The sequence below is a fragment of the Dicentrarchus labrax genome, unplaced genomic scaffold (genome assembly GCF_905237075.1).
Source record: "Dicentrarchus labrax unplaced genomic scaffold, dlabrax2021, whole genome shotgun sequence".
NCBI classification, from domain to species: Eukaryota; Metazoa; Chordata; class Actinopteri; family Moronidae; genus Dicentrarchus; species Dicentrarchus labrax.
The window spans coordinates 22,348,477-22,375,878 of NW_026136713.1; the positions used below are offsets into that span (position 1 = coordinate 22,348,477).

General features: G+C 43.9%; 1 protein-coding gene and 2 long non-coding RNA genes across 4 annotated transcripts; all 3 read right to left on the reverse strand.

Annotated features, from left to right (window-relative positions):
- Window positions 1-3,157: 3,157 nt before the first annotated feature.
- Window positions 3,158-12,662, reverse strand: LOC127374737 (uncharacterized). Its single transcript, XR_007887251.1, has 3 exons — window positions 12,126-12,662; window positions 3,869-4,015; window positions 3,158-3,497 (listed from the first exon to the last, which is right to left on the reverse strand). It is a non-coding gene; the product is annotated as an uncharacterized LOC127374737 (long non-coding RNA).
- A 4,276-nt stretch (window positions 12,663-16,938) lies between these two features.
- On the reverse strand, window positions 16,939-19,496 carry LOC127375134 (uncharacterized). The gene is made up of 6 exons (XM_051420967.1): window positions 19,443-19,496; window positions 18,294-18,630; window positions 17,830-17,949; window positions 17,592-17,621; window positions 17,213-17,390; window positions 16,939-17,056 (listed from the first exon to the last, which is right to left on the reverse strand). The coding sequence occupies exons 1-6, from the start codon at window positions 19,494-19,496 to the stop codon at window positions 16,939-16,941; spliced, it is 837 nt and encodes a 278-aa protein (XP_051276927.1).
- A 6,930-nt stretch (window positions 19,497-26,426) lies between these two features.
- On the reverse strand, window positions 26,427-27,054 carry LOC127374676 (uncharacterized). 2 transcript variants are annotated; one of them, XR_007887109.1, is made up of 3 exons: window positions 26,810-27,042; window positions 26,700-26,754; window positions 26,427-26,643 (listed from the first exon to the last, which is right to left on the reverse strand). It is a non-coding gene; the product is annotated as an uncharacterized LOC127374676 (long non-coding RNA). The 2 variants fall into 2 exon arrangements; XR_007887108.1 differs by lacking the exon at window positions 26,700-26,754 and having other exon boundaries at window positions 26,810-27,054.
- Between the last annotated feature and the right edge of the window lie 348 nt (window positions 27,055-27,402).

A 27,402-nucleotide genomic window follows, 5' to 3' on the forward strand; every position in this document is an offset into this window, starting at 1 on the left:
TGAGTGATGGATCAGAGGGTAGCGGAGCCATTAGTGAGTTCAAACAGCAGGCCATTACAGACTGTTAGCCTGTCATCCTGCTCCTAATGAGCCGCTGTGGATCTGCTAATGAAAGCTCTGTGCAGTTATTATCCAGCAGCAGAGCCACGACAGAGCCGACTGTATGCTCACATTCAGTCAGCGGGGACGGAGCACGCAACGTCTTATCTGAACTAACAGTTCAAATCATTTGAATTCTGCTTTATAATTCAGGAAACATCAACTCAGTGAGTCCCCGTGTCTTTCATACGCTCTGAACGTTCGCTGAGTGGTGGTAGCACTGCTAAAGGTCACAGATAACCCCAACCCTAACCCCCAACCCCAACCCCTAACCCCAACCCAACCCCAACAGCAGTCCCACTCTACAGTCCATATCAGATTATTTTAACTCTTTCAGAGCTCATCCTCACTTATATGCTTCCCCTGTTCAACAATTTATATATATATATTTCTTTGTGTTTTTATATCAAAATCCAACCATTATGTCTTCCTGTGAAACAGAATATGTATCCTGACATTCACCCGTCGATCAATCTTCAACTGTTCGCCTCACAGAGCAAACATTCATCAGTTAGCTAGTTAACAGCATGGCATCTCATCTAATAACTGATCTATCTGACCTCAGGAGTCCAACCCACTCACTTCCATCAGCTCCGGAAAAACAAGTTTAATTCAGAATTGTATTGATTGAGACTTTTTAAACCCCTTTAGATGTGAGCATCTGTTAATGTGTTTTTAGTAATATCTTCATTCTGGAGCTTTTCCAGGCCGACATTAATATATGTGATTGTGATCAGCAGATATTTGTGCCACAGGAACCGGGCCCAGGAGGAACCGTTCGCAGCAGCTGTGTTGAACAGATGTTTGAGTCTGACCAACGTTTGCATCCTGACTGATTTTCACAGACACGTTTGCTCTTTTCTCACCCTTAAAGTAACAGTTTGTTTTTCCTTTTCCTGTTTACTGCCGATGTTTCTGCCTCCGTGTGTCGTCTGAACACGTGTGGATTCTCTGGATTCAGCCCGTTGGTCCCCGGAGGCCCCCGGAGGCCCCCAGAGGCCCGTCTCCGTCCTCTGTAGCTCTGGTGGTACAGTTGTGGATTTTTGGGGACAAGCCAGCGACTGAGACAAAGAGGATGGGGTGAATCCCTCCTCCCCGACTCAAAGCTGTTCCCCCCCGGGTGCAATTTTCACCTTTTCTTGGAGGTGACTGCGACAGAAAGAAAAAAACACCTCTCTGCCGCCACAAATAGACACCAGCAGCACTCCTGCGTCGCAGCTTTGTGCTAATTTTTTAATTCCCCGCTCGGTGATTATAATGCTTTTTCTCAGCAGTAATATAAGATAATGGAAATAGTAAAGCAATAACGAAGAGAGCCGGGCGGCGCCGGTTCACACGTATTTACAGACGCCGAGGGCTCGGGAGCAGATGTGCTGCTAACACTTAATTTTCAGCCTTTGTTAATGAATGTGGGGGATTATGCTTCTATTATGCAGCAATTAGCAAAAAATAAAAGATAAACTGGAGGATGAGAGCTTGTAATCATATTCACTACCCGGCTAATAAAACACTGAGGGACCAGACGCAGTGAAAACACCAGCGAACGTCTCTAATGCTGCTTGTTAATGTCGGAATAAACTCAGATTAGATACACAGGTGGATCAGGACTCTTGGATCTGTCTGGTGGTAATTTTTAAATGTTTAAATATTATTAATAAACTGTTAGAAATGTAATATAATGTTCACAGGTATGGTTTTTCATCACTTGGATATAAGAATTATTGTGTTTCTGTTAGAATGAGCTGTGTCCTCGTCTGGCGGAGTCCGCCATGTTCCTGCCTCTAGTTACACTGAAGAAAGAGTAAATGTTACTTTATATTAATTTAAAGGAAGTAAAGTTCCCGCTCATTCTGAGTATGAATACATTATAGATACAGATAGAGATAATGGTGGACTCGCACATCACACAACGAGCTTCCTGCTGTTCAACAAACTGACAGCAGGCGGCAGTAACGAGCAGCAACACGCAAAGAAGAAGACAACTTATTATTATTATTGTTATTATTGTTGTTGTTAATAAGCCTCCATGACGCACACAATGTGCTCTGAATGTAAACAAAACAACACTCCGTCTATAAACTATATCAGGAAACTACAGTTATAAATGTAATCAGTTACTTCCACATTTTTATAATCTGCAGCTCGTGGATGAGAATGTGTGTGTGTGTGTGTGTGTGTGTGTGTGTGTGTGTGACTGTGACTGAGTGTGTGTGAGTGTGTGTGTGTGTGTGTGTGTGACTGAGTGTGTGTGTGTGTGTGTGTGTGTGTATATATGTGTGTGTGTGTGACTATGTCGGCATCAGTCCACCTACAGATGGTCGGACTCTCACTCGTCTGTCACACTCTGATTGGCTGCTTCGCTGCTGCTGGAAGCTTCTGAACCAAACCTGACAGACATTTCACACACACTCTCTCTCACACACACACACACACACACACACACACACACAGACACACACACACACACACACACTGACTGTATAGGAAGGACAGTATAGCAGTAATATAACATAAATAACAGAAGTATAAACACAACAGATGCTCCGGAAGTTCTCAGAGATAAAAAAAAAAAAAAACATTAAAGAAACTGTAATAATTTTAGTTAAAAACTTTCAAAAATCAACTTAAATGATCATCAATAAGTGGAGATCAGTAACAGTGGTGATGTTATAAGATGTTATAAGATATTTACTGAAGTTAGCATGCTAACCAGCTAGCTCCGGCCCTCGTCCTGTCTCGTAATCTCTCCGTTCCTCCGGAGGCGACAGAGAGTCGCTGTAGCGTCATTAAAGGGAGAATCAGAGACCAGCTGCCAATAAAGAAGTGATAGAAAAAGAAGAACAAGCGTTATTGTTGTTTTCCAGCTGTTTGACTTGATGCTGAATGTTTCTTATAAACTTTATTGACAATAACGTGTCGACATTAAATCAGACTTTGTTTCCTGCTTACTGGTGACTTTAAAATGAAAATAACAAAATAATAATAATAATATAATTAAATGTTGAGTGCAACAGCTAATTTATCTTCAGTACTTTACTTTCACCTCTCAGGAAAACAGAATAATTCATCCATCTGGTGTAAGTAAAGAACTGAAGTTAGCATTATGTTATCTTAGGAGCTTCAGTCAGAGTTAATATTATAATAATAATATTATAAATGTATATTAGACATTTAACACTCTGAGCATTATGGAGCTGCCTGTTCACCTACAGACTGAAACTTTAATGTGCTTTTAAAAGCTGAAAGATTTCTGTGTTTTTCAGTGTTCAGTATTAAAAGAGTCCAGATGTGTCCAGATGTGTCCAGGGGTTGTCGCTGGAAGCTGCCTCTTCTTCTTCTGGGTTTTGCTCCGCCATCGTCGCATTGTGGTTCAAAGACAGGAAGTTACTTCACGCTCGCTGTAACAAAGGTAGAGATGGAGGGAAGAGTCGATTACTGGCTCAAACATTTACTGGAGTAAAGAGGAGTACTCGTTCCTTAAAAAAATACTTTTTACTCATGCGTGTTACTTGTAATCTATTACTACCCACTGCTGGCATCTGATGTACCAGAGCTGCAGCAGCCGTGGGTTCGACTCTGGCTCTTTGCTGTGTATCATCTCTCTCTCTCTCTCCCTCTGTCTCTCTCTCTGTCTCTCCCTCTGTCTCTGTCTCTCTCACTCTCTCTAATAATAATAATGTACTTTTATTTATAAGATATATATATATAGATTACAGATGATAGATGATAGATTATAGCAGCTGTGTGTGAAGGAACATTTTGAACCCACATGCAGGAGCGTGCACTCTCTGGCAGTGTGTCTACAGACAGGGTGTGGTTCAGCGTCCGGCCACTGGAGGGCGCTGTGCTGTTTGTAATGAGCTGGAGGAACGTTCACATCCACGCTGATGTTTAATGGACGCAGACTGAAACAAATCTGTCAGAAAACAATCAGAGAAAATGTTCAGTAACGACGGATCATTCAGATTTAAAGTTCATTGAAACAGGAAGTAAAGAGATTGTAACACGTAAATATTCTTTATGTAAGATTATAGATGATAGAAGATAAATTAAAAGATTAAATAAGATTAGATAATCCAACGGGTATTCAGGTGTTCCTGCAGCACAGAATAAAACAGAAATAAAGATAAGTAATTTAAAATAATTAAAACTTATAAAATAAGAACAGAAATAAAAATATAAACTATAAACTAACAAGTACAAACTGATACTAAAGTAGCGTCTATAGAGACCATCTATAACAGCAGAATATAATTTAATATGATTAATAATGATACTTTGTGTTAATATAATATAGTATAAAATAGGAATGTCGCAGTAAACTGGTATTAAAAATAAAATATATTGATATTGTGTTAATAATACAAATGTAACTAAGTGTAATTCATCAAGAGACAAAGACAATAAAACAAGAGTTAAACATACTTTTTAACTGTTTCTATAGATTTATTAATAATAATAATAATAATAAATGTTATTGTGAATAAAAATGTTGTAATGTACCAACAGAATAACATTATCATATATAATTTATAATGTATCAGTATATCATAGAATAAAATATAGTGTGAGTATATTATATAATGAATAATGATCAATAAGTCCAATAGAGGGACAGTTTATGGGAATTATGGGATGTTTGCAGTCAGAGATAATTGTTACCAATTTAATGAGCTCTGCTGCCAACAGGTGATGAACGTGTGAATAACTGTAAAATGATCTAAAACAAACTCTAATCTATGGAACCAGGAAATATCTATAAAATATCTAACACTTATTGATTGATGAAGTAATCATTTATTGATCCTAGAGGGGAAACTCAGATAATGCTGCAGCACGAAGCCAGAAACAGATAACGTTACACAGAAAGGTTCTTAACGGCAGCTACATTAGCAGTTAGCTAATGGCAGCGTACTCGAACTCGATCTCCGATGGACGAAGCGGAAGTTGCAAACAGAACGCTCCCGAGGTCGTATTAACGAACTCGTGTCACAGTGAACACTGATGAAGAGGTCGTATTAACGAACTCGTCTCACAGTGAACACTGATGAAGAGGTCGTATTAACGAACTCGTGTCACAGTGAACACTGATGAAGAGGTCGTACCCACAGCACTGTACACTGTTGCTACAGTCTCATTGTGAGTTAATGAGCCTCATTAGTTACTTTGTAGCTCGTGCAGCTGAAAGTGGCTCGAGACGCTCCATGTTGAAAAAGCCGAGCTTGACAGTATGACAACAGTGCCAAAAAATGATTGCGTAATAATGAACGTGTGAATCAGTAGACCAAACAAACAGAACGCAAAGACCCGCGGTTACTCGTTCTCCAACACGGATGTGACGTCGCTCTCGAGCTGCAAGTCGCGATTACGAGACAAAACGAACGCGGCAGCTACATTAGCAGTTAGCTGGAGGACGTCAGAGGGAAAACCAGATAATATTGTCTCCATCTCAAATCTCTGATGAAGTTGTGTCTGTACAGTAACCAGTGAGCTCTGTGTCACTGAAAGTTGAAGATTGATTGGCGGGTGAATATTATTGATTGAAATCAGTTCATGCTGACGTTTCACAGGAAGACACAATGATTGGATTTAATGTAAAAATATAAAGAAATGTTTTTATTTCTTCTGGACTTTAAATATAAAACATGAGTCAGTAACAGTAAAGTTTAATTAATATCAGTCTCATCATTACTGTGTTTGTGTTTACTTACATTAATGCTGTTTATGAGTGCTCTCTCTCTCTCTCTCTCTCTCTCTCTCTCTCTCTCTCTCTCTCTCTCTGTCTGTCTCTCTCCCCCCCCCCCCCCTCTCTCCTCCCTCCTATAAAAGCTGACTCTCGGCCCGGCGGCGGCCCGGCGCTGAGTTATGACATTTTTGGCATAGCTGTGCTGCAGGTGAAAACACGTTGCTGTGAAATGCAGTTTAGCTAATGGTGCACCTCCTGCAGCAATTTGTCCTCCACAACAACACATAAATTACCGTTTAGGAGATGACTGTACGCCGCCGGCGCTCCGGCGCGCTGAGTGACAGTTTGGGGCGAGTACAGCGGTGGTTCTCAATCTGAGGGTCTGGAGCCTCCCGGGGTCCTCGAGGGGTTCCAGGGAGTCCCCGTCTACATTTCAACTTTGATTTACAAGAATTTACTTCAATTACAGACTGAAAGGAGGCTTTCAGCTGTTTGATCCCGTCTGTAAACCCACCACAACACACAGTCCAAAGTCAAAGCTAACACTAATGCTAAGCTAGCAGATAGCTAGCTTCCTCCAGACTCATTCAGCGTGACTGAAACGAGCCAATAAAACTATTAATCCAATAATATATTGGTATCAATGTGCCACTCCGCAGAATGAGTGCTAATCACTGCAGCACATTATTTCTCACTGACAGCAAATTACTTGAAAATACTTTGTGTTTGTGTCATCGTCTTCAGAGGGTTCGCCGCTGTCATCGCTTCGCTTCACGGCGAGCGATCACAGACCGTACGTTAGTGTCAGAGACGGTCGGTCAGCGTTTCATCAGCTGACAGGAAGCACGGCGAGCTGTGTTTAAAGCTGTCGACATCAGGACGTCTCTGACTCGCCGCAGATGAAAGGAGCTGACAGACGACGGTAACGTCTTCATGAGCTTCCTGCGGCGGGAATGTCGTCCGACCACGTTTGTGTCAGTAGTGAGAAATGCAGCTTATGGAGGAGTTTATATGTTATTGATTAGCTTTATGGACTATAAACTGACAGAGGACGGTTCTGCAGTCAGAGGAAACTTAAATCAAATTTGAAATGAATTCAACGATTGATGAAGTTGTTTTGATTCTGTGAGAAACTCAATGTGAAAGAGGTGAAATGCAGAAAGTTGAGCTAAGATTGTCCACAGCCCATAAAAACACACTGAAACAGTTCAAAGAGAAAATGTGTTTATTTTACAGATAATCTTCATCTTCTCTCACACACAGGAGGCCTGTTTATCCCCCTTTCCTTCCTTTCTTTTCCTCCATCCATTCAATCTGTTCTGCATTTGGTCCGTCCTCCTTTTTCCTTCATTCATTCTTCTAATCTTTCTTTCTTTTTCCTCTTTTATTCCTTTCAAACTTCATTATTTCCTCTTTTAGTTCTTTCTTATTTTAAAAGCTTCTTACCTTCTTTCCCTCTTCCTGTCAGACTTTCTCTTTATTTACTTCTTCCTCCTTTTTCCAACGATCTACAGTCCTTCATGCTCTCCTGTTTGCTGTTGTCCAGACACCGCCTGTTGCTGCACTGGAGAAGTTTTGTGTGTAAAGTTCAGACAGGTTTCATCAGAAATGAGACTCGATTATAAAATAACACCTCATATATTCCTGTGAATCGTCCGCAGCAGTCAGAGACTCTGCAGGAGGTTTTTACGGGGACCCTGATGGACGATGTGTCTCGGCACGACCTCGGCCGTCGCCCGGCTCTCCGTGCAAATGGCCTCCACGTCTCGGCGCTAAAAATGGAGATTTCAATATGTAGCTGGTGTCGACGAGGACAAGTCCACAGACGTCTGAACGTCCACGAGCGGCTGAAGTCAAAGTCCCAAATGATCTGAGAGCTCTTTCTTTTGTTCTCTGTCGTCCAGCAGATCCAAACCTTCACTTTAATACTTCTTGTAAAACTTTCATACAGCACATTTCATCCTGATCATTAAAACAAGGTTGCAGTCGGCGTGTTCGTTCACCTGCAGGACGTCGTTATTAAACTGAAACACAAGGGTTTAGTGCATGATGATTTATTCTTCTACAATATGCTTTATATATTCTGAATGTAGCTGATGTAGATTTTAATATATGTGTCTATGTGTATTGATATTTGAAAGTATATTATTATATATCTCTAGTTTTTGGGGGATTCACCACCTTCCACCACACAGCTGCTCAGCCTATCGATAATATATAATCTGTAAATATGGTTTCAAGCATTCTGATAAAGATGATAAAGTTCAGTTCAGTTCAGTATAAACTGCTACTGGACCCAAAGTTTAAACTACTTCTGAATAATGTGTTTCAAATAGAGTAAATGAATCTCCAGCTGTGTGTGTTCTGGGTCTGATAGCGGACAGAAGAGGTTCTGGGTCCGTCTGACAGGATGTTTTAAGGATTGGATTGACGGGGAGAGAAGATATTACAGTCTGTGGCTCCTTTCTGGCTTTAATAAAGTGAATGATTGATTGATTTAGTTAGCTGTTGTTTTCTTATTGTTATGAACATTCTTTTATTTATCCGTTATCTTAACTGAATGTTTGTTGCATGGTGTCTGTGGTTGTATTGAGTATGCAGACGGGTTAATAAATTGTGTTTGTGGACACTTTGTCAGGTTGTGACAGTGAACATGTATTTTCACTTTTATAAATATGATCTGTTGGATGTCGGATTAAATGTGTCAGTGAGTGTGCAGGCTGTTTCTGCCCCTGAGTAACGTACGTACAACTACCTCCTGAATCTATTCTGTTAAAGTCACTAATGTCATTTAAAGTTCACATTACTGTAATATAATAATCAGAGGTATGTTTTTATTAGTGTTTAATCACCTGATAATAAGAATCAACATGTTTTTGTTACCTGATCCTCTTCTGGTGGAGTCCGCCATTGAACCACCATGTTTCTGCAGTAGCCCAGAAGGAACAAACCAAACACTGGATCTAGGTAAGGCCTTTATTTTATTTTATTTGTTTGCACGTTTCACAGCAACCGTAGTTTCTTCTACACACCTTGCAGACTCTCTCATTCCAAGGTCATTAAATACAGACGCGAGTGGTGTCAGTTAGTTTAGTTTACTTTTTTAATTATGTTTTGTTGTATTTTTAGGTTTCCACTAACTTTATACTTCTTTTTTTTACCAGATGTATTCTGTAAAATTTGAATTTATGTAAATTGGAGCCTGTTTGTAGAGTAAAAACATTGTTATCTCAGTAATAAATGGAAAATATAAATAAAACAGTTTATAAAATCACCAGCACTTTAATTTTACTCTCTTATAGCAAAAACCTTTATTGTGAAAACAGGAAAACAGTGACTGTGGAAACCTGAGTGGCGTTCAGGGGATCAGATAAAGTCAGTGCAGCTTTTACATCAACAAACTTGTTTTTCTTTTTGTTTCTCCTCTTTTCTCGAGTCCCCGGACGAACCTGTCGGCTCTGCGCTACACGGCTCAACACGGCCGAGGACAAAGCGCAAACACGCCGTCGACATGGCGGGCCGGCGGTAAACAAACAGCGGCGAGCAGGGAGGCGTTTAGCAGCTAATTGTCTTCACTGGGGAGCTGTTAGGGCCTCAGTTAAAGCCTGTAAAGTCCCCAGGCCTGGGGGGTGGAAACATACGCTGCTACAGGAAGAGCCCCGAGGCACAGAGGAGGGCTCATACCCCCCCGACACACACACACACACACACCTTCACCTGGATGCACACACACACACACACTGATGTATAAATGAGAAGAAATGCATGAGTGTCCCTGAGAAACACACACACACACACACCTGGAGACAAAGGGAGTGTCTATCACCAACACACACACACTCACACTCACACACACACACACACACACACACACACCTGAGCAGCCCCCTCCTCAGGACACCTGTCATCACTTCAGGTGTGGAATAAACATCCTCTGAGCTCGTCCAGCAGGTAAGATCTGCTGATCAAAGAGAGACACTGACAGCACCGAGCTCAGATCAGCTTCCACACAGACGATCAATACTGGAACCGATCTATGGATCAGATCAGATTGACTTTTTAACCCTTTAAGATCACAGATTTTTGGTGAATCTGGATATTTTATGGAGAAAGTTGCTAAAAGAAGCTAACTGCTACTAATTAGTTTGTCTGTGTTTGACTTTATAACGTGAACCAGGTTCTTTAATGTTGTTAACTGTTAGCGATAGAAATCCACGTTAATCACTGAAGAATCTTTTTACTGAACTTCTGTTGGAGTCTCTTAATTCACTCAATTCAATTTAGTTTTTCCTTCCTGTCGTCTGTTTTTCTTTCTCTCTTCATCTTTCTTCATTTTGAACCTTCTTGTCTGATGCTTCCTCCCTTTCACTGCCCCCCCAGTCGTCTTCACTTCCTGCCTGCAGCTGTCTGACAGCTCTGCCCACCAACACTAAACCTGAGGCGGGGTAGTGGTGGTGGTGGGTGGGGGGGGTTACGGCTACTTAGGTGGTAATATATCGTCCCGGATGCCACAGGTGTCTTCCTAAAGTGGTCTGGATCAGATAAGAACCGACCCTCCTCCCCTTTCACGCCTCCCACACTTCACTACCCTCCCTCAGACTCCCCCCCAACCCCCCCCAAAACACTCTGGGAAGTCGAAGAGCTTCAGGAACCTTCATTTATTGGGCTGAAACAAACGCTGATGACGTTGCTGTTTCTGTGTTTAAACTTCATTCACAGGGGACCCAAACAGGTTCCCTGGTGAACTCCTTCATTAAGAAACTGTTTGTTTAACTTTGGGCCTTATAGGTCAGTTGTGGGTAAATTATTCAACTATTTCACACTGTTTTGTTCTCAACTGTAACAACAAAACAAATTTAATCTGCTAATTTTAGTATTTAGACCTGTTTTAGATATGCTATGTGCTAGGCTAACTCAAAAATGTTGAAAAGACAACTGCATTTTAAAGAACAACATTAAAGCGACATATATATATATATATACACACATACATATTCACATCTTAAGTTAGCTACCTAGCTAGCTAATCTACATCAATCATTTGCATTAGTTAGTTTAGTTAGTGGTTAGTTAGCAAGTTGACTAGCTAGCTAATCTAAATAATTAAACAGTTAGATTAGCACGCTAGTTTGCGAATGTTTTTCTAACATTAGCTAACTTAAGATGTGACCAATGCACGTCTCTTTTAACCATCTTCAAAATGTGGTTCAACATAGGTTAGCCTAGCATATAGCATATTTTCTAGTACAGGAACGGAGGAAGTTGACCGAGGCTCGTTATTGGAGCAGTAAAACTATTTTATGAAAATAAACATTTAATATTTACACAGCCTATCCTCTACCGGAGCTAAAACTTTAACAAAATCCAGAAACTTTCTGTTGTATTTACGGCTGCTTGCGATCTTCATCAGTTTTAACATTAAACATAAAATAAACACAACAACCTAAAACCGTTTGCGTCGGCACGCAGCCGACCCTCCTGCTTGTACCGCTCCTCTTCAGCGTGTAGCACAGACCACTTCAGGAAGGAAATGTAGAAATAATGATATATGTACGAGGCCTGGTAGTAAATGTACAGACAGGCAGACAGTACACCTCGAGCTAGCACAGCAGGGTGGTATGCTGCCTGACGTGAGTGGAGGGAGTCGGGCTGTAGGTCTTCATACCTGTCGAGGATAATAACAGGTATTTTAGCAGCAAGATGATTGTAGCAGAAGGCATTTTCTTCTCCAGGAGGGAGGGAAGATTTGGCGTTTGTAAACTGGTCGTGACAAGTGGCCATAAATTACTCTTTAAAACTCCCATTAAAACCCATCTGACACAAATAGTCACTGATGCCATCTATCAACATACCTGAGTGACAGCCAGGTGACGGATGTGGACACAGTGTGTAGGACGCACACAAACACGAGAGCCGGTGATTCAATCGCATAAATAAATGTTGTAAATGACGCAGAGATTACAAAACCGCTCCACGCACACCGTAAACCTGCTAGTTAGCTATAAATGAACTACACCCTGGTTACGTGATTTCAACGTCACCGCCAATAAACGTTCAATTTGTGATTAAAATCTACAAGTTGTAAAGTGTTGGAATAGTTTGAGTACAACCTCTGTAGTCTCATTGAGCTGCTTGTTAGCGACCGACTAAAGACCGACTAAAGACACATAAAGCTTCAACATCCACACGTTGGATATTACTGATGGATTTTATGTCGTAGAACAAACATTAAAATCTCTTGAACTTGTGTAAACTACAGACTTTATTTCAGCGATCAAACCAAAATAAAAAAAACCCACATTTGAGTAGAGGTAACCGAGGAGCTAAAATGCTAACTCACCTGTAGATTTTAGGTGTAGCCGTAATATGAAAGCTTTCTCCGTTTAGTTGAAGTAGTTCCTGTTGGCACTTTAAAGACAGCTACTGTAGCTTGGAAGCTCATTAGCTTGGTTGCTATTTGAAAATGAAGTTAAACGTATTTGGTGTAATAATACAGCTAACGTTGAGGCTCTCTCCCTCAGCACTGTCCAGATGGTTTTATTGGCTAATGTGCTATCGAGCTAACTCTCCTGCAACATGTTTCTCTATAAATATAAAATACCAGCGGCAGAAGCTGAAGTAGACCTGTCTGTGCTTAACTTGTGTAATCCTTTTAGCAGAGGAAGCTTCATGCCAAATGCCAATCATGTCTCAGTGTGGTATGTAAACACTGACACACACCTCGTTTGTTCTGGACGCGACCCAACAGCCTGTGTGTGAAAGTGGATCACAATGAACAGTCTTCATCTACGGGTCAGATTATTGTAATTATTGCACATTGTTGATCTCTGGGAAAATACTCTAATGATACGACATTGTCAGATCAGATTTTATTGATCCCCAGAACAGATTAAAATACTGTTACTATAATCATTATATGTATAATATAGAAATACAGCAGTAAAATAAAGTGGAATAAAGTCTAATACATTGTCCTACTGTGAGAATCTATAATCTATTGCAACATCACACTGATTATAGAAATTAATGTTGAGCAGATTATTTCTTGTTTATAGAACTTTTTATACAATTCTCTAATTCACAAAGTTTGTATTATGTATTTTATATCATTTTAAACAATCACACAGACTTAATATTCTTCTTTACTGACAGATTCACTGTTTTATTCTCCCTGACATTGTTCTATTAGACAATTTACATTACATACACTTCTTCACAGAAGTGAACCTGAGATACGTTTTCTACTACGCCTTCAAATTAAGAACCCTAGTGGGGGCCCTGACCCCCAGGTTGGGAACCACTGGCTCACAATATGCTGTCTGACGTTTGGGGGGCTGAGGCAGAGCGGGTTGCAGTGGCCTCTGACAGCGCTGAGGAGACGTCTGGATTGGAGGCAGGTGAGTTTGATTGTAGATTATCCACAGGTGAGCAGAGAGACGGCACACCTCACTCACACACACACACACACACACACACACACACACACACACACACACACACACACACACACACACAGTCAGAGAGTGACAGTCTTTATACACGTTTACCTCAATAGTAACATTATAAAGGAAAGAACAATATGTCCCCTTTAATGAGCGGTACAGTTTATAAGCTCATGTGTGTGTGTGTGTGCTTCATGGGTATAAATATATATGTATGTAAATTAGTGCACGTTTTAACTGCTTGTGTGTGTGTGTGTGTGTGTGTGTGTGAGTGTTAGTTAGTGTGTGTTAGTGTGTGTCAGCCAGCTTCATGCAGTCTGCGTCACAGATGGGCGAGCGACTTGATATCCTCCTTAACTCAAGATGTGTCGGAGAGAGAACAAAAAGAACGAGAGAAGTGAGAAAGTGTGTGTGTGTGTTACTGTGTGTGTGTTACTGTGTGTGTGTGTGTGTGTGTGTCTGTGTTACTGTCTGTGTGTGTGTGTGTGTGTGTGTGTGTGTGTGTGTGTGTGTGTGTGTCTGTGTTACTGTGTGTGTGTGTGTGTGTGTTACTATGTGTGCTACTGTGTGTGTCTGTGTGTGTGTTACTGTGTGTGTGTGTGTCTGTGTGTGTGTTACTGTGTGTGTGTGTGTGTGTTACTGTGTGTGTGTGTGTGTGTGTGTGTGTGTGTGTGTGTGTGTGTGTGTGTGTGTGTGTGTGTGTGTGTGTGTTACTGTGTGTGTGTGTGTGTGTGTGTGTGTGTGAGAGCAGACATCAGTTAACATAGAGGTTGAACCCCTTTACATCCTTATGAATATTGCAGCAGCACCTTTGGGTGTCACCAGGGACTGTGTGTGTGTGTGTGTGTGTGTGTGTGTGTGTGTGTGTGTGTGTGTGTGTGTGTGTGTGTGTGTGTGTGTGTGTCTGTGTGTGTGTGTGTGTGTACTGTGTGTGTGTGTGTGTGTGTGTCTGTGTGTGTGTGTGTGTTACTGTGTGTGTGTGTGTGTGTGTGTGTGTGTGTGTGTGTGTGTGTGTGTGTGTGTGAGTTTACTGTGTGTGTGTGTGTGTGTACGTGTGTGTGTGTGTTACGTGTGTGTGTGTGTGTGTTACTGGGTGTGTGTGTGTTACTGTGTGTGTGTGTGTGTGTGTGTGTGTGTGTGTGTGTGTGTGTGTGTGTGCCTGCACCGCCCTCGGCCGTTGGAGGTGAGAAGAGTTAATCCCGAGTTAAATGATCTGGCACTTTACAAAATACACGACAATTACACAGATAATTATACTACGACTTCACACAGAGCCCACGGGTCACAATTAACACACACACACACTCTCACACACACACAGTAACACACACACACACACACACACACACACACACACTCTCCCACACACACACACACACACTCCTGCCAGGTGTGGCACAGACCGACTGCTGAGCTGAGGAGTGTGTGTTGAAGTGTTCTCTGATTTGTCTGGATGTGAACGTGTGCACAGCGAGATAGAAAGTTTACAAAATGGCTGCCGGTAAAGAGAGGCGCTCACTCACTGCCAATTAATGCAACCGGGGGGGGGGTCGCCACAGCGGGTCGATATCTCACCATCCTACAACGTTATAACGACCAAAGAGCTCATAGGAGAATCTGTATGATCGTTAAAAAACCAACAAAAACCGAAGAGAGGCAGAGAACAGTTCCTAAAATATCTGATATCTGATCAATATATAAAATATCTATATATCGTCAGCGAGAGATGTAATATCCCTCCACACCAGCAGGTGGCGTCAGTCTGCACTCGTCATTCAAAAGGACTGCGGACATAAACAAAAACAAAAACAGCTGTATGGACGAAGGTTTGCTGCTCGTTGTTAAAATGTTTCCTGCTTCGCTCACTTCGGTTTCTCCTCTCGCTCTGATTGGCTGAAGCTGAACAGCCAATCAGAGCGATCTCTCCCACTGACGGCCTCCGCTGCCGTTTCAACGTGTACGACGCTCGCCGTCGGCCCGGTGCGTCAGCGCCCGGTGCGTCAGCGCCCGGGGACCACGCACTGGCCCCGCCCCCTTGTAATGAATAAAATAAAGACCAACAGTTTGTTGTTGTTGTTGTTGTTGTTGATTCTCAGGTTCATTCTCCTGTATTTGGTAACTGTAACATTGTTTACAGAACTGCTCTCTAATGTTTGTTTGTTTGTTTGTTTACTCATTGTTGTTACTGTTTATCAGAGAGACGATGAGACACTAATGATGACAGTTAACTAGCTCCCAGCATGCATCACACACACCTAATACACACCTACAGGGACCTGTGTGTGTGTGTGTGTGTGTGTGTGTGTGTGTGTGTGTGTGTTACTGTGTGTGTGTGTGTGTTACTGTGTGTGTGTGTGTGTGTGTGTGTGTGTGTGTTGCTGTCTGTGTGTGTCTGTGTGTGTTACTGTGTGTGTGTGTGTGTGTGTGTGTGTGTTACTGTGTGTGTGTGTGTGTGTGTGTGTGTGTGTGTGTGTGTGTGTGTGTTGTGTGTGTGTGTGTTACTGTGTGTGTTACTGTGTGTGTGTGTGTGTGTGTGTGTGTGTGTGTGTGTGTGTGTGTGTGTGTTACTGTGTGTGTGTGTGTGTGTGTGTGTGTGTGTGTGTGTCTGTGTGTGTGTGTGTGTGTGTGTGTGTGTGTGTGTGTGTGTGTGTGTGTGTGTGTGCTGTCTGTGTGTGTGTGTGTGTGTGTGTGTGTGTGTGTGTGTGTGTGTGTGTGTGTGTGTGTGTGTGTGTGTGTGTGTGTGTGTGTGTGTTACTGTGTGTGTGTGTGTGTTTGTGTGTGTTGCTGGTAACTGTCTCCTCTCAACCATCTGTACCTGCAGCTTGGCTTCCATCATTAACCAAACCACAGTGATGTCATCAGGGACCGACAGACAGCAGCTGCGCACACACACACACACACACACACACACACACACACACACACACACACACACAGACACAGTAATAATTAAGTCATGTGATACTCTGCACCAACTGATTTCACTGTAAATGGTCATTAATCAGCAGACGGTGTAACAGATCAAAAGGTTCCTCCTGCTAACTGTCAGGAACTAAAGTCTCCGGTTGTTTCTACTCTGGTCGGTTAGAGAGGAGCACACAGAGTGTGAGCAACGAGCTAACAGCTGAAGTTTCTGAAGCATTTTGTTTCAGTGAAAGTCCAACAGAGTCCACAACACAGAGTCCACAACACAGAGTCCACAACACAGAGTCCAACAGAGTCCAACACAGAGTCCAACAGAGTCCACAACACAGAGTCCAACAGAGTCCAACAGAGTCCACAACACAGAGTCCACAACACAGAGTCCAACACAGAGTCCACAACACAGAGTCCAACACAGAGTCCACAACACAGAGTCCACAACACAGAGTCCAACACAGAGTCCACAACACAGAGTCCAACACAGAGTCCACAACACAGAGTCCAACACAGAGTCCAACACAGAGTCCAACACAGAGTCCACAACACAGAGTCCACAACACAGAGTCCACAACACAGAGTCCAACACAGAGTCCAACACAGAGTCCAACACAGAGTCCAACACAGAGTCCAGATATTTATTCATTAGTGAGAGCAGCAACATGTTTACTGTCTGAAATATACAACTGAACAATAATGAGAGAAGAAGAAGGAATCCCTCGACAACAACCTGTTGACGCGTCTCCAGGCAACGATCAGCTGCTCCGACTGTGAGACTGTTTATTTAAGCTGTTAACACCCTCTTGAACTCTGAGGAAGAGCAACCACAGGCTGAACCCAGATCAGTGGAAAACACTGAGACTGAGTCAGCAGAGTAAACAGCTCATTTCCACCACAGGAACCTGCAGACCTGAACCTGGAGGGACCTGAACCTGGAGGGACCTGAACCTGGAGGGACCTGAACCTGGAGGGACCTGAACCTGGAGGGACCTGAACCTGGAGGGACCTGAACCTGCAGACCTGAACCTGGAGGGACCTGAACCTGCAGACCTAAACCTGGAGGGACCTGAACCTGGAGGGACCTGAACCTGAAGACCTGAACCTGCAGACCTGAACCTGCAGACCTAAACCTGGAGGGACCTGAACCTGAAGACCTGAACCTGCAGACCTGAACCTGGAGGGACCTGAACCTGGAGGGACCTGAACCTGCAGACCTGAACCTGGAGGGACCTGAACCTGCAGACCTAAACCTGGAGGGACCTGAACCTGGAGGGACCTGAACCTGGAGGGACCTGAACCTGCAGACCTAAACCTGGAGGGACCTGAACCTGCAGACCTAAACCTGGAGGGACCTGAACCTGGAGGGACCTGAACCTGCAGACCCTAAACCTGGAGGGACCTGAACCTGGAGGGACCTGAACCTGAAGACCTGAACCTGGAGGGACCTGAACCTGGAGGGACCTGAACCTGCAGACCTGAACCTGGAGGGACCTGAACCTGCAGACCTGAACCTGCAGACCTGAACCTGGAGGGACCTGAACCTGCAGACCTAAACCTGGAGGGACCTGAACCTGGAGGGACCTGAACCTGAAGACCTGAACCTGCAGACCTGAACCTGCAGACCTAAACCTGGAGGGACCTGAACCTGAAGACCTGAACCTGCAGACCTGAACCTGGAGGGACCTGAACCTGGAGGGACCTGAACCTGCAGACCTGAACCTGGAGGGACCTGAACCTGCAGACCTGAACCTGGAGGGACCTGAACCTGCAGACCTGAACCTGCAGACCTGAACCTGGAGGGACCTGAACCTGGGGGGGACCTGAACCTGCAGACGTGAACCAGCAGACCTGAACCTGGAGGGACCTGAACCTGCAGACCTGAACCTGGAGGGACCTGAACCTGAAGACCTGAACCTGCAGACCTGAACCTGCAGACCTGAACCTGGAGGGACCTGAACCTGCAGGACCTAAACCTGGAGGGACCTGAACCTGAAGGGACCTGAACCTGAAGACCTGAACCTGGAGGGACCTGAACCTGCAGACCTGAACCTGCAGACCTGAATCTGGAGGGACCTGAACCTGGAGGGACCTGAACCTGAAGACCTGAACCTGGAGGGACCTGAACCTGCAGACCTGAACCTGCAGACCTGAACCTGGAGGGACCTGAACCTGGAGGGACCTGAACCTGAAGACCTGAACCTGGAGGGACCTGAACCTGCAGACCTGAACCTGGAGGGACCTGAACCTGAAGACCTGAACCTGGAGGGACCTGAACCTGCAGACCTGAACCTGGAGGGACCTGGTTTTGGTTTGTTTCTGCTGTGATTCAGAAACCAGATCACTGCAAATATAAACCAGTGGAAAGGTGACAGCGTACGTCGTTATATTAGGAGCTGAGTGTGTCGCGTTGGAGCCGATGCTGACGGTCGGAGGACAGTTTGGTGACAGGAAATAAAGTACTGAGGTGGAGTCAGCTAACGTTAGCTGCACAGACTAACAGCAGCTACAGAGTCAGCGGAGGACGTCAGAAGGAAAGATAATATTCTGTCCATAAAATCTGATCCAGTTTCACCGTAATCACTGATAAAGTTGTGTTTGTCATTCTCTGGCACACATTGTTAAATAGGGGAACAATATGACTGTGGATGTGATCTTAAAGGGTTAAAAAGACATTTTTAATGTCACCTGGACTTTAATTAATCCGACACTGAGGACACAGTGCTGTAATATTGTGTATTATGTGTTAATTATGTGTTATTGATTCATTATTACAGTGTGAGAAACTCTCTCTCCTGTAACCGCACAAACACTGAAGTCAATCAAGCTTTTAAACACACAGAATTAACACTGTTACAGAAATAAAAATAAACACAAACTCCGGATATGATTTTGAGATTTATTTGTGATTGAAAAACTGTTAAGTGTGTGTGTGTGTGTGTGTGTGTGTGCGTGTGTGTGTGTGTTTGAGCGTCTGTCAAGTGCGACGCTGTGTTGTGTCACGTGTCCTGATACTGGAGCTGAAGATATGTGAAGCTGCAGCAGAAACAAACAAGTTGTTGATTGTAATTGGGCCTAAATGTGACTGCGAGTGTGACAGCGTGTGTGTGTGTGTGTGTGTGTGTGTGTGTGTGTGAGAGTGTGTGTGTGTGTGTGTGTGTGTGTGTGTGTGTGTGTGTGTGTGTGTGTGTGAGAGAGTGTGTGTGTGTGTGTGTGTCGTTACCTCTGTGAGTTGTAGACAGTGTGTTTTATGTGTGTGTGTGTGTGTGTTCATCACTTGTGATTCATTTGCAGTTTACTCGCGCTGTGAGAATCGGAGGCGTCGACTTCACTTCCACTCCGGGGCCGAACATGTTGCCGTGACATATTTCACCGCGCCGTCGTGCCAAACACGCCCCGACACACAAGGCGGCCATTGTTTTCTGCGCCGCGTCGTGTTTTCACAGCGACGTTGTTGTTGTTGTTGTTGTTGTTGTTGTTTGGTGAAGTTATTTGCAGGACGGCGGTTGTTTTACGTGACATATGCTGCAGAAAGACTTTTGTGTTTCAGGCTGCTGATGCTGCAGTGAGGTCAGAGGTCAGAGGTCAGCCTGGGAGCTTAAAGGATCAATAACGTTGAGTTTTCTTATTTAATCCATTTTGATTTGTAGTCGATGTCACCTGGTAAACTGAGAACAGCAAACTCAGAAGTCACATTAAACTTTGTGAAAAGGCAACTGAATTATTTTATATATGAACTTTTAGCTGGATAACGTAGCGAAACAATGTCAGCTAGCTTCCTCCAGACTGGTCTCTCTGGTCTCTCTGGTCTCTCTGGTCTCTCTGGTCTGTCTGGTCTCTCTGGTCTCTCTGGTCTGTCTGGTCTCTCTGGTCTCTCTGGTCTGTCTGGACTCTCTGGTCTGTCTGCCTTGGTCTCTGTGGTCTGTCTGGTCTGTCTGGTCTCTCTGGTCTCTCTCTGGTCTCTGTGGTCTCTCTGGTCTGTCTGGTCTCTCTGGTCTCTCTGGTCTCTCTGGTCTGTCTGGACTCTCTGGTCTGTCTGGTCTGTCTGGTCTCTCTGGTCTGTCTGTGGTCTCTCTGGTCTGTCTGGTCTCTCTGGTCTGTCTGGTCTGTCTGGTCTCTCTCTGGTCTCTGTGGTCTCTCTGGTCTGTCTGGTCTCTCTGGTCTGTCTGGTCTCTCTGGCTGTGGTCTGTCTGGTCTCTGTGGTCTCTGTGGTCTCTCTGGTTCTGCAGGTTGCAGGTTGCTTGTTCTGAGTGATAGTCGGCTAACGTTAGCTTCCCCAGCTGGGTCGGGCTCAGACAGAAATATAATATTTTGTTATTAATGAGTGAATTTGTTATTTAATCATTTTGATTTGAATTATATTGTTTTCACGCTGTAGTTTACTTTAGCTGGAATCAGGTTCAGGTCGATTCTTTGGGCCTGAATCTGTTTCTGTGGTTCGGACTCGTACAGAATCTTTTTGGGTCCGATCAAATCTCCAATCTAGATCCAGAGTTTGAGTGCAAATTGAATTAATCCCCAAAGTCACACAAAACATTGAGCCGTACGACAACTACAGACACAGGTTGCTTTCAATTTTTAATGGGTTGTACAAAAAAATCATTTAATCAGCAGCTTTTACTTCCCCAACTATTTCAACCCCTAAAAACATCCCAACATGGATCATTTTTTAGAAAAACTGATGTGAAATCAGAAATTTTCTCTGCAACAATCTGAAATCTTGCAGGAAATAATTTGCTAAATAGACAGAAAAAGGCAGTTTACAGTAAATTCTTAGCCATGAACTGATATTATTACCACTCTGAAACCCAACGTTGGATCCACCTCGTTGGACTCTCTTTGCTCTGCAGTTTATCCACTGAATAAAACCTGATATCTGATATAACTGTCACTCTGAGGATGCCAGAGTCGGACGTGTAGTTGGCCGTCACGTTCCACGCTAATGAGTCTCCATATCACCTAATTGTCCGACAAACTGTTCCTTTAATATCCGCCAGTGTGTTTGTAAAGTGTGTGAGCGCTTAATTTATGCAGGGTAACACAGGACGCCTTCTGCTGAGCTGCTTCTTCCCTCCACAATAACACACATCTCCTCCTCCTCCTTCCTCAGCCTTCTGTTCTCCTCCTCCTCCCTCATTTCCTCTCACTTTTTCTCCCTCTCTCGTCTCTCCCAGACAACTGTGACTGTTTTAATTCTGACCGCTGATTAGCCCGAATCAATTAAGTCCTCCACGCTGAGTCCAACAGCAGAGCAGCATGGGGTATTTAGACTATTTAGGCTCCCATTCATCAAGCTCCAGCCTCTTAATCACCCTTTAATTACAGACTACGACTCTGGGAGCTCAAGAGGGACATTAGGCATTAGGCTGCTTTCCCTCTGGAGTGGACGCGGGAACGAATCAGGCCTCTGCGGCATCCTGTCGGCGGATTGCACACAAAAATCTCACCGTGTGACATAAAGGACGCGCCAGCAGGACGCAGGGCGCAATTACTGTAATTGCTGAACTGTAAACGCAACGTTTACGTCTGCTCATATACAATATGGTGGAAAATTCAATCAGAGCACAAATAACAAGATCACACGTGTCCATAGAAAGTTGTGCAGACGTTGGAAACACCTGGAGATTTATTAAAATGACAGAATATCCTGGAAATAATCTCAGATTACGTTAAACTGTGGTAGCGCTGCGTATTAAGTTTGAAACTGTCGGTACGATGGTCAGAGTACTTTCAAAAATCAGGAAACAAGCTGAAAAAAATGACCTGAAAAAAGGAAAAAATTACACGTTTTCCATTATTTGAAAATAAAAATGAGAAAACAAAAAACAAGAAAACTAAAAAATGTCCTGTTTTCTGTTTAAGTTTCTGCTCCCAGGTCAGTCCAGAGCTGTTCACAACACTTAAAGGAAACCTTAGGCATCAAATCCTGGACAATGGTTGCTTAAGACGAGCAGGAACCCTGAATAACCTCTAAGATCTTCACACAGGAACTTTTCCTGCGCAGCTGTTATTAAAATTAATTCATTACATTTAATTAAAAGTCATTCAGTGGCTCAAAAGAGCTCAATTTCTTGCTTTCCTCGCAGGCTTTTAATGTGAAATAATTACAGGAAGTTCCATTGACAGCAGCTTAGCAGTGACTGAAAAGCCTTTAGCTCGTGTTTCTAGAGTTACGTGTTGTTACGAACACGTTAGGAATTGTTAAAATGTGATATTTCTTAAAGGGAGTTTGGTGCAGGGAGCTTTTAGTTGGATTCAAACTGCTGATATGGATCATTGTTAACGTTTGTCTCCACTACAGAAACACTAGCTAACTGCTGAAGGCTGATCAGGTTGTCTGACGGTATTAGTTTGATTAATGCTTTAATAATGGGAGTATTGATCACTGATTACTGACAGCAGTCTCCATCTTGTACTTTTCTACTTTATTTTAATTTTATGTGTATTTTATTATCTTTTGTGTCGCTGTAACAGGTGAATCTCCCCAATGTGGGATCAATAAAGTCTATCGCATCGGATCTGTTGAATATCGTGCTGTTAGCGACATGACGAAGTTGAACTAAAGTAAAATATGAGTGGACGAGTCGTCAGGATCCGACTGCGTTCCTGAAATATCTTCCTGTAAACTAGAGGAAAGCTGGGAGGAGGAAGTTAAACTCTCCGTCTTTCTGCTCGCAGCTATCAGCGTTACTAATCCTTTTTGTGCCTCTCTTGTTCTGCCGCTCAAAGCGACAGAGGGGATAACATCACTTCATTGACAATCCCGGGTTTTGTCAATTAGACCTTGTAGTCGGCTAATCTCCTGCGGGACAGCTCGGGGTACGAGGGAGAGAAAAGCAGAGCGCTTTAATGCCGTCTAATGACGTTATGGGAGGAATAGCCCCATGCCGCTGGGAACCTGATAATCCCACTTTGTTCCTTTTGGATTTACTCTAAAAAACCTCCTCCCCCCTCCCGGTTGCTGATCCCCTTTCGTGTTGCACCGACACAAAGGGGCCCCCGCTGTCGGGCCTCGTCCACCTCTTATTCTCTAAACGCCTCTCTCATTTGTCGGGCCGCGGCCGGGGGGCGCGCACCGCTTTATCTCCCCCTCAATTAGCAGAAAGGGCTTGTGTTGATCACTTCCTCTGCGGAGGTGAGCGAACATTCCTCCAGGCTGCGTTCACGCGGGTCATCAGGGAGGTTATCGGCGGCGGTGGCGGCGGCTTCAACACGAGGTGGGAATCAGATGGCGTGGATTCACCCGAACCCGCACAGAAAGCCCCGATCAGAGTTTCATGTCACGTCTGTTTGGCGGTGGCCCTCCAGAGCTCCTCCCCCTTCTTTCAGCCTCATTATGGCGGCTCCTGTTCGAGGAGGGAGGAAGGGAGGGAGGGAGGCTTTGATGAACCTGTCCTCCCATTTCCGCTGGACTCTCAGAGACTAAACTCTGCCAAATCCTTCAATCCAGGAACCCTCCCCCTCCCTCCCCCTCTGTGCTGTCAGAGAGCAGAGGATGATGGGTGAGGAGGAGGAGGGCGGGAAAGGTGAGAGCTGAGATCAGAAACAACAAAGTGGACGAGAAAAACTCACAGCTGGAACTCACATATGATCTCAGAGCCGGAGACGGAGACGGGGCCGTCGATGTGACAGCGAAGGATAAATCTGGTTTTAGTGTTGTTGTAAAGTTTCTAAGAAGAACGTCTTTGGATTCCTCTTCAGCTCGAACTCATCGTCTTAGAGTTAAGTTCAGTTTGTTTCAATGAGAAAATGTCTATCTATCTATCTATCTATCTATCTATCTATCTGTCTATCTGTCTGTCTGTCTGTCTGTCTGTCTGTCTATCCTTACAGCCTTTTGTGACCCTGTGCCAATGTTTACACTCCACCTGCCCTTCTAAGGTGTTTAGGGGTCGTTATTTATGCTAATAAGCACCAATCAGCCTCCAGAGGGATCCGTCTCTCAGCTGGGACAGAGCCGAGCATTGTGTCTCCATTCACTGTTTGTTTCTATATTATAACCATTGATAGCCTGTAAGCTAATATACAGGCCTTTGAAATACATAAAACACATCAGACCATGTATATAACTGATCCCTCTTCAGTCTGAATGATCCACTTTGCGTTCTGTGTTGTTTCCACTGGATCCTCCAGCTGTTACTGAGCCTGAAGGGCTGAACGCTGCGGAGGCACGAACATAAAATATAAAAAATTACATCTCCTATTTTTCTCTTAACAGAACATTTAACAGAACTTTAAAGTCCAGGTGAAATGAAAAATGTCTTTTTAACCTTTAAGATCTCATCCTCAGTGATATTGTTCCCTATTTAACAATTTATGACAAAATACTCACACAAACTCGCTCGCTAGTGACTAGCACGGCTAGCGAATAGCGTAGCTCACTGATTACTGTACACACACACACTCAGTGGGTGAAACTGGATCAGAGAATATTTCCTGGTTTCGTGGTGAGAGCTGAACTGTGACCATGTGATCTCTCCGGTCTCCGCGGGCTTCGGTTGGATGAGCAGTTTGTCTTTTTCTTCTCTTCAGAGACTCTTTTGTCTCTGCGTGTCGAGGAGAGGGCGACTCCTCTGCCTCCCCCCGCCCGCCCAGGCTGCACCCTCGGGTGCCAAGAAAAGCTCAGAGACGAGAAAGACAGATGGCCGCTCGCTTTAAAGTCAGTCCTCGGCGGCTCGGGACGCCGTCGTGGAGCGGCCGCGGTCCTGCCGGAGTCACAGGAAGCAGATGCACGTACATATGCTTTTCTCTCAAATGATCCCGTGTTTAATGGAGAGGAAGAGGGACGCGGAGCGGGGTGGCCGGTCCTGATCCCCAAAGGTCTGCCCACCCTGATCTGTGTGTTTGTTTAGATCATACGGAGGCAGCAGAGGTTGAGGAGGACTGAGAGGATCTAACTGCGAGCACTAAATCCGTCCAATGAGGATGTGTTAGTGTCATACAGCCACTGTTTGGATCTTTAGTCACACAGTTTATAGACTGAACGTTAACACAGGAACGAGCACAGCGAGTGAAACTTCCTGCAGGTCCGACAGTGAAACTGTTTCAACTCAGAATCTGAACATTCGCAGACAAACTGTGAAATCTTTCCAGAACTATCTGTCTGAGTTACATGTTGTGTCTGAGGTGTGTCTGAGGTGTGTCTGAGGTGTGGGAGAGCCCGCCGTCTGTTACAGCGGTAATTAGCACGAGGCGACGGCGGCGTGTCACGAGACACAGCGTCCTGTAACTGGAAGGTCGCAGGTTTTATGAGGATAAAGTTTCTGTATGACAGCTTCTGGTTATTGATGAGTTCTATTACTCATTAATAAATGAGTTTAATACTTCAGTGGATCAGCAGTTGTTGATGTTTTTATTGTTTCTGTAAATAAACTTTCTTTAACTCTTCTGTTTTTCTTTCTCTCTTCCTGTGTCTCCTTCCTTTAACTCCCTCCTTCTCTTTCCCACCTCAAACACCTGCAGCGCCTCAGGGCCGATCTGTCGTCCACCGCTAACTCCAAACACAGCGGCCTGTCACACACACACACACACACACACACACACAGAGTCACACACACACACAGAGTCACACACACACACACTCAGCAGGAGGAAGTGTGTGTGATGATACCTCAAGTGTTTTTCCAAAGGTCAAAACATTTCAAAAGACTTTTCTCCGTCCCTCCAGAAATCGACAGGTAGAGTTTACCCATCAGCCCCGGGTTTACCCATCAGCCCCTCCTTCGTCCCCTTCAAGCTGCTCTGATATAATATTACACATTCAGGCACGTTTACGATACTGCATCACCTTACTGGAGGAAAACTGATTTATTGTTGAGTTTTGTTTGTTGTTGTAGTTTGTTGTTGTTGAGTTTTGTTTGTTGTTGAGTTTTGTTTGTTGTTGTTGTTTGTTGTTGAGTTTTGTTTGTTGTTGTTGTTGTTGTTGTTGTTGTGTTTTGGGACTGACTTGGACAGAACCGTGTGTCCGACTGATTTAATGAGACACAAAAGACAGAACTTCTTAATAAATATTATTACAGCTGTCACTCACTGTCGATGGGCGTTCTCTTTATTTACTGTCTCTGTCCGATGTTTCTGTAAACTGACTGGTTTGTTTATTAATCAACATTTTACTACGAGACCACAGAAGAAGAAAACAGGAGGGTTTATCTCCACTTCCTGTTACTTTCTGCTGTTCCCAAGGTTCATTATTAGAAGGTAGGTCAGCTCAGTTTATGGGAATTATTAAGGTTCAAATCCCCTCTGCTCCACACTGTCACACCAAACTCCATTCAAAAAACGGCTGTTTTAAGGAAGTAAAACCTTTATTTCCACCATCAGTGAGACTCTGATTCTCTTCAGTCTACAGACACAATCTGCTCACATTGACTCAGTAACATCATTAACTAACCTGTGAGGAAGAGTTGGACACAGACACACTCACTGACTGTCTGTCATTAACTAACCTGTGAGGAAGAGTTGGACACAGACACACTCACTGACTGTCTGTCATTAACTAACCTGTGAGGAAGAAGTTGGACACACACACACTCACTGACTGTCTGTCATTAACTAACCTGTGAGGAAGAGTTGGACACAGACACACTCACTGACTGTCTGTCATTAACTAACCTGTGAGGAAGAGTTGGACACAGGCACACTCACTGACTGTCTGTCATTAACTAACCTGTGAGGAAGAGTTGGACACAGACACACTCACTGACTGTCTGTCATTAACTAACCTGTGAGGAAGAGTTGGACACAGACACACTCACTGACTGTCTGTCATTAACTAACCTGTGAGGAAGAGTTGGACACAGACACACTCACTGACTGTCAATGGAGCGAACCACCTGACGGACTGTACCATTGTGTATTAATGAATGAATCAATAATGTTTTATTGATAGATTTTCATAAATAAAGAGTTTCTATTAACAATAAACAGGAAAAATAATAATTAACTGGAATTAATGATTTAAAACTATAAATTGGACTGAAATTGATCATTAATAGATTGATAATGCAGCCTCTGTGTGTGTGTGTGTGTGTGTGTGTGTGTGTGTGTGTGTGTGTGTGTGTGTGTGTGTGTGGGAACTGAACCCTGCCCAGTTACCCACAACCCCCCCCCCCCAGCTCTATCACCACCATCATCCTCCTCATCCTCACCTTGTTTAGCTTTGACACCTCAGCTGTTCAGCAGGCTGCTGAGAGGAAGGTGTGGGGCGAGAGAGAGAGAGAGGAGGGAGAGAGAGAGAGAGAGAGGGGGGGGGAGGGGGAG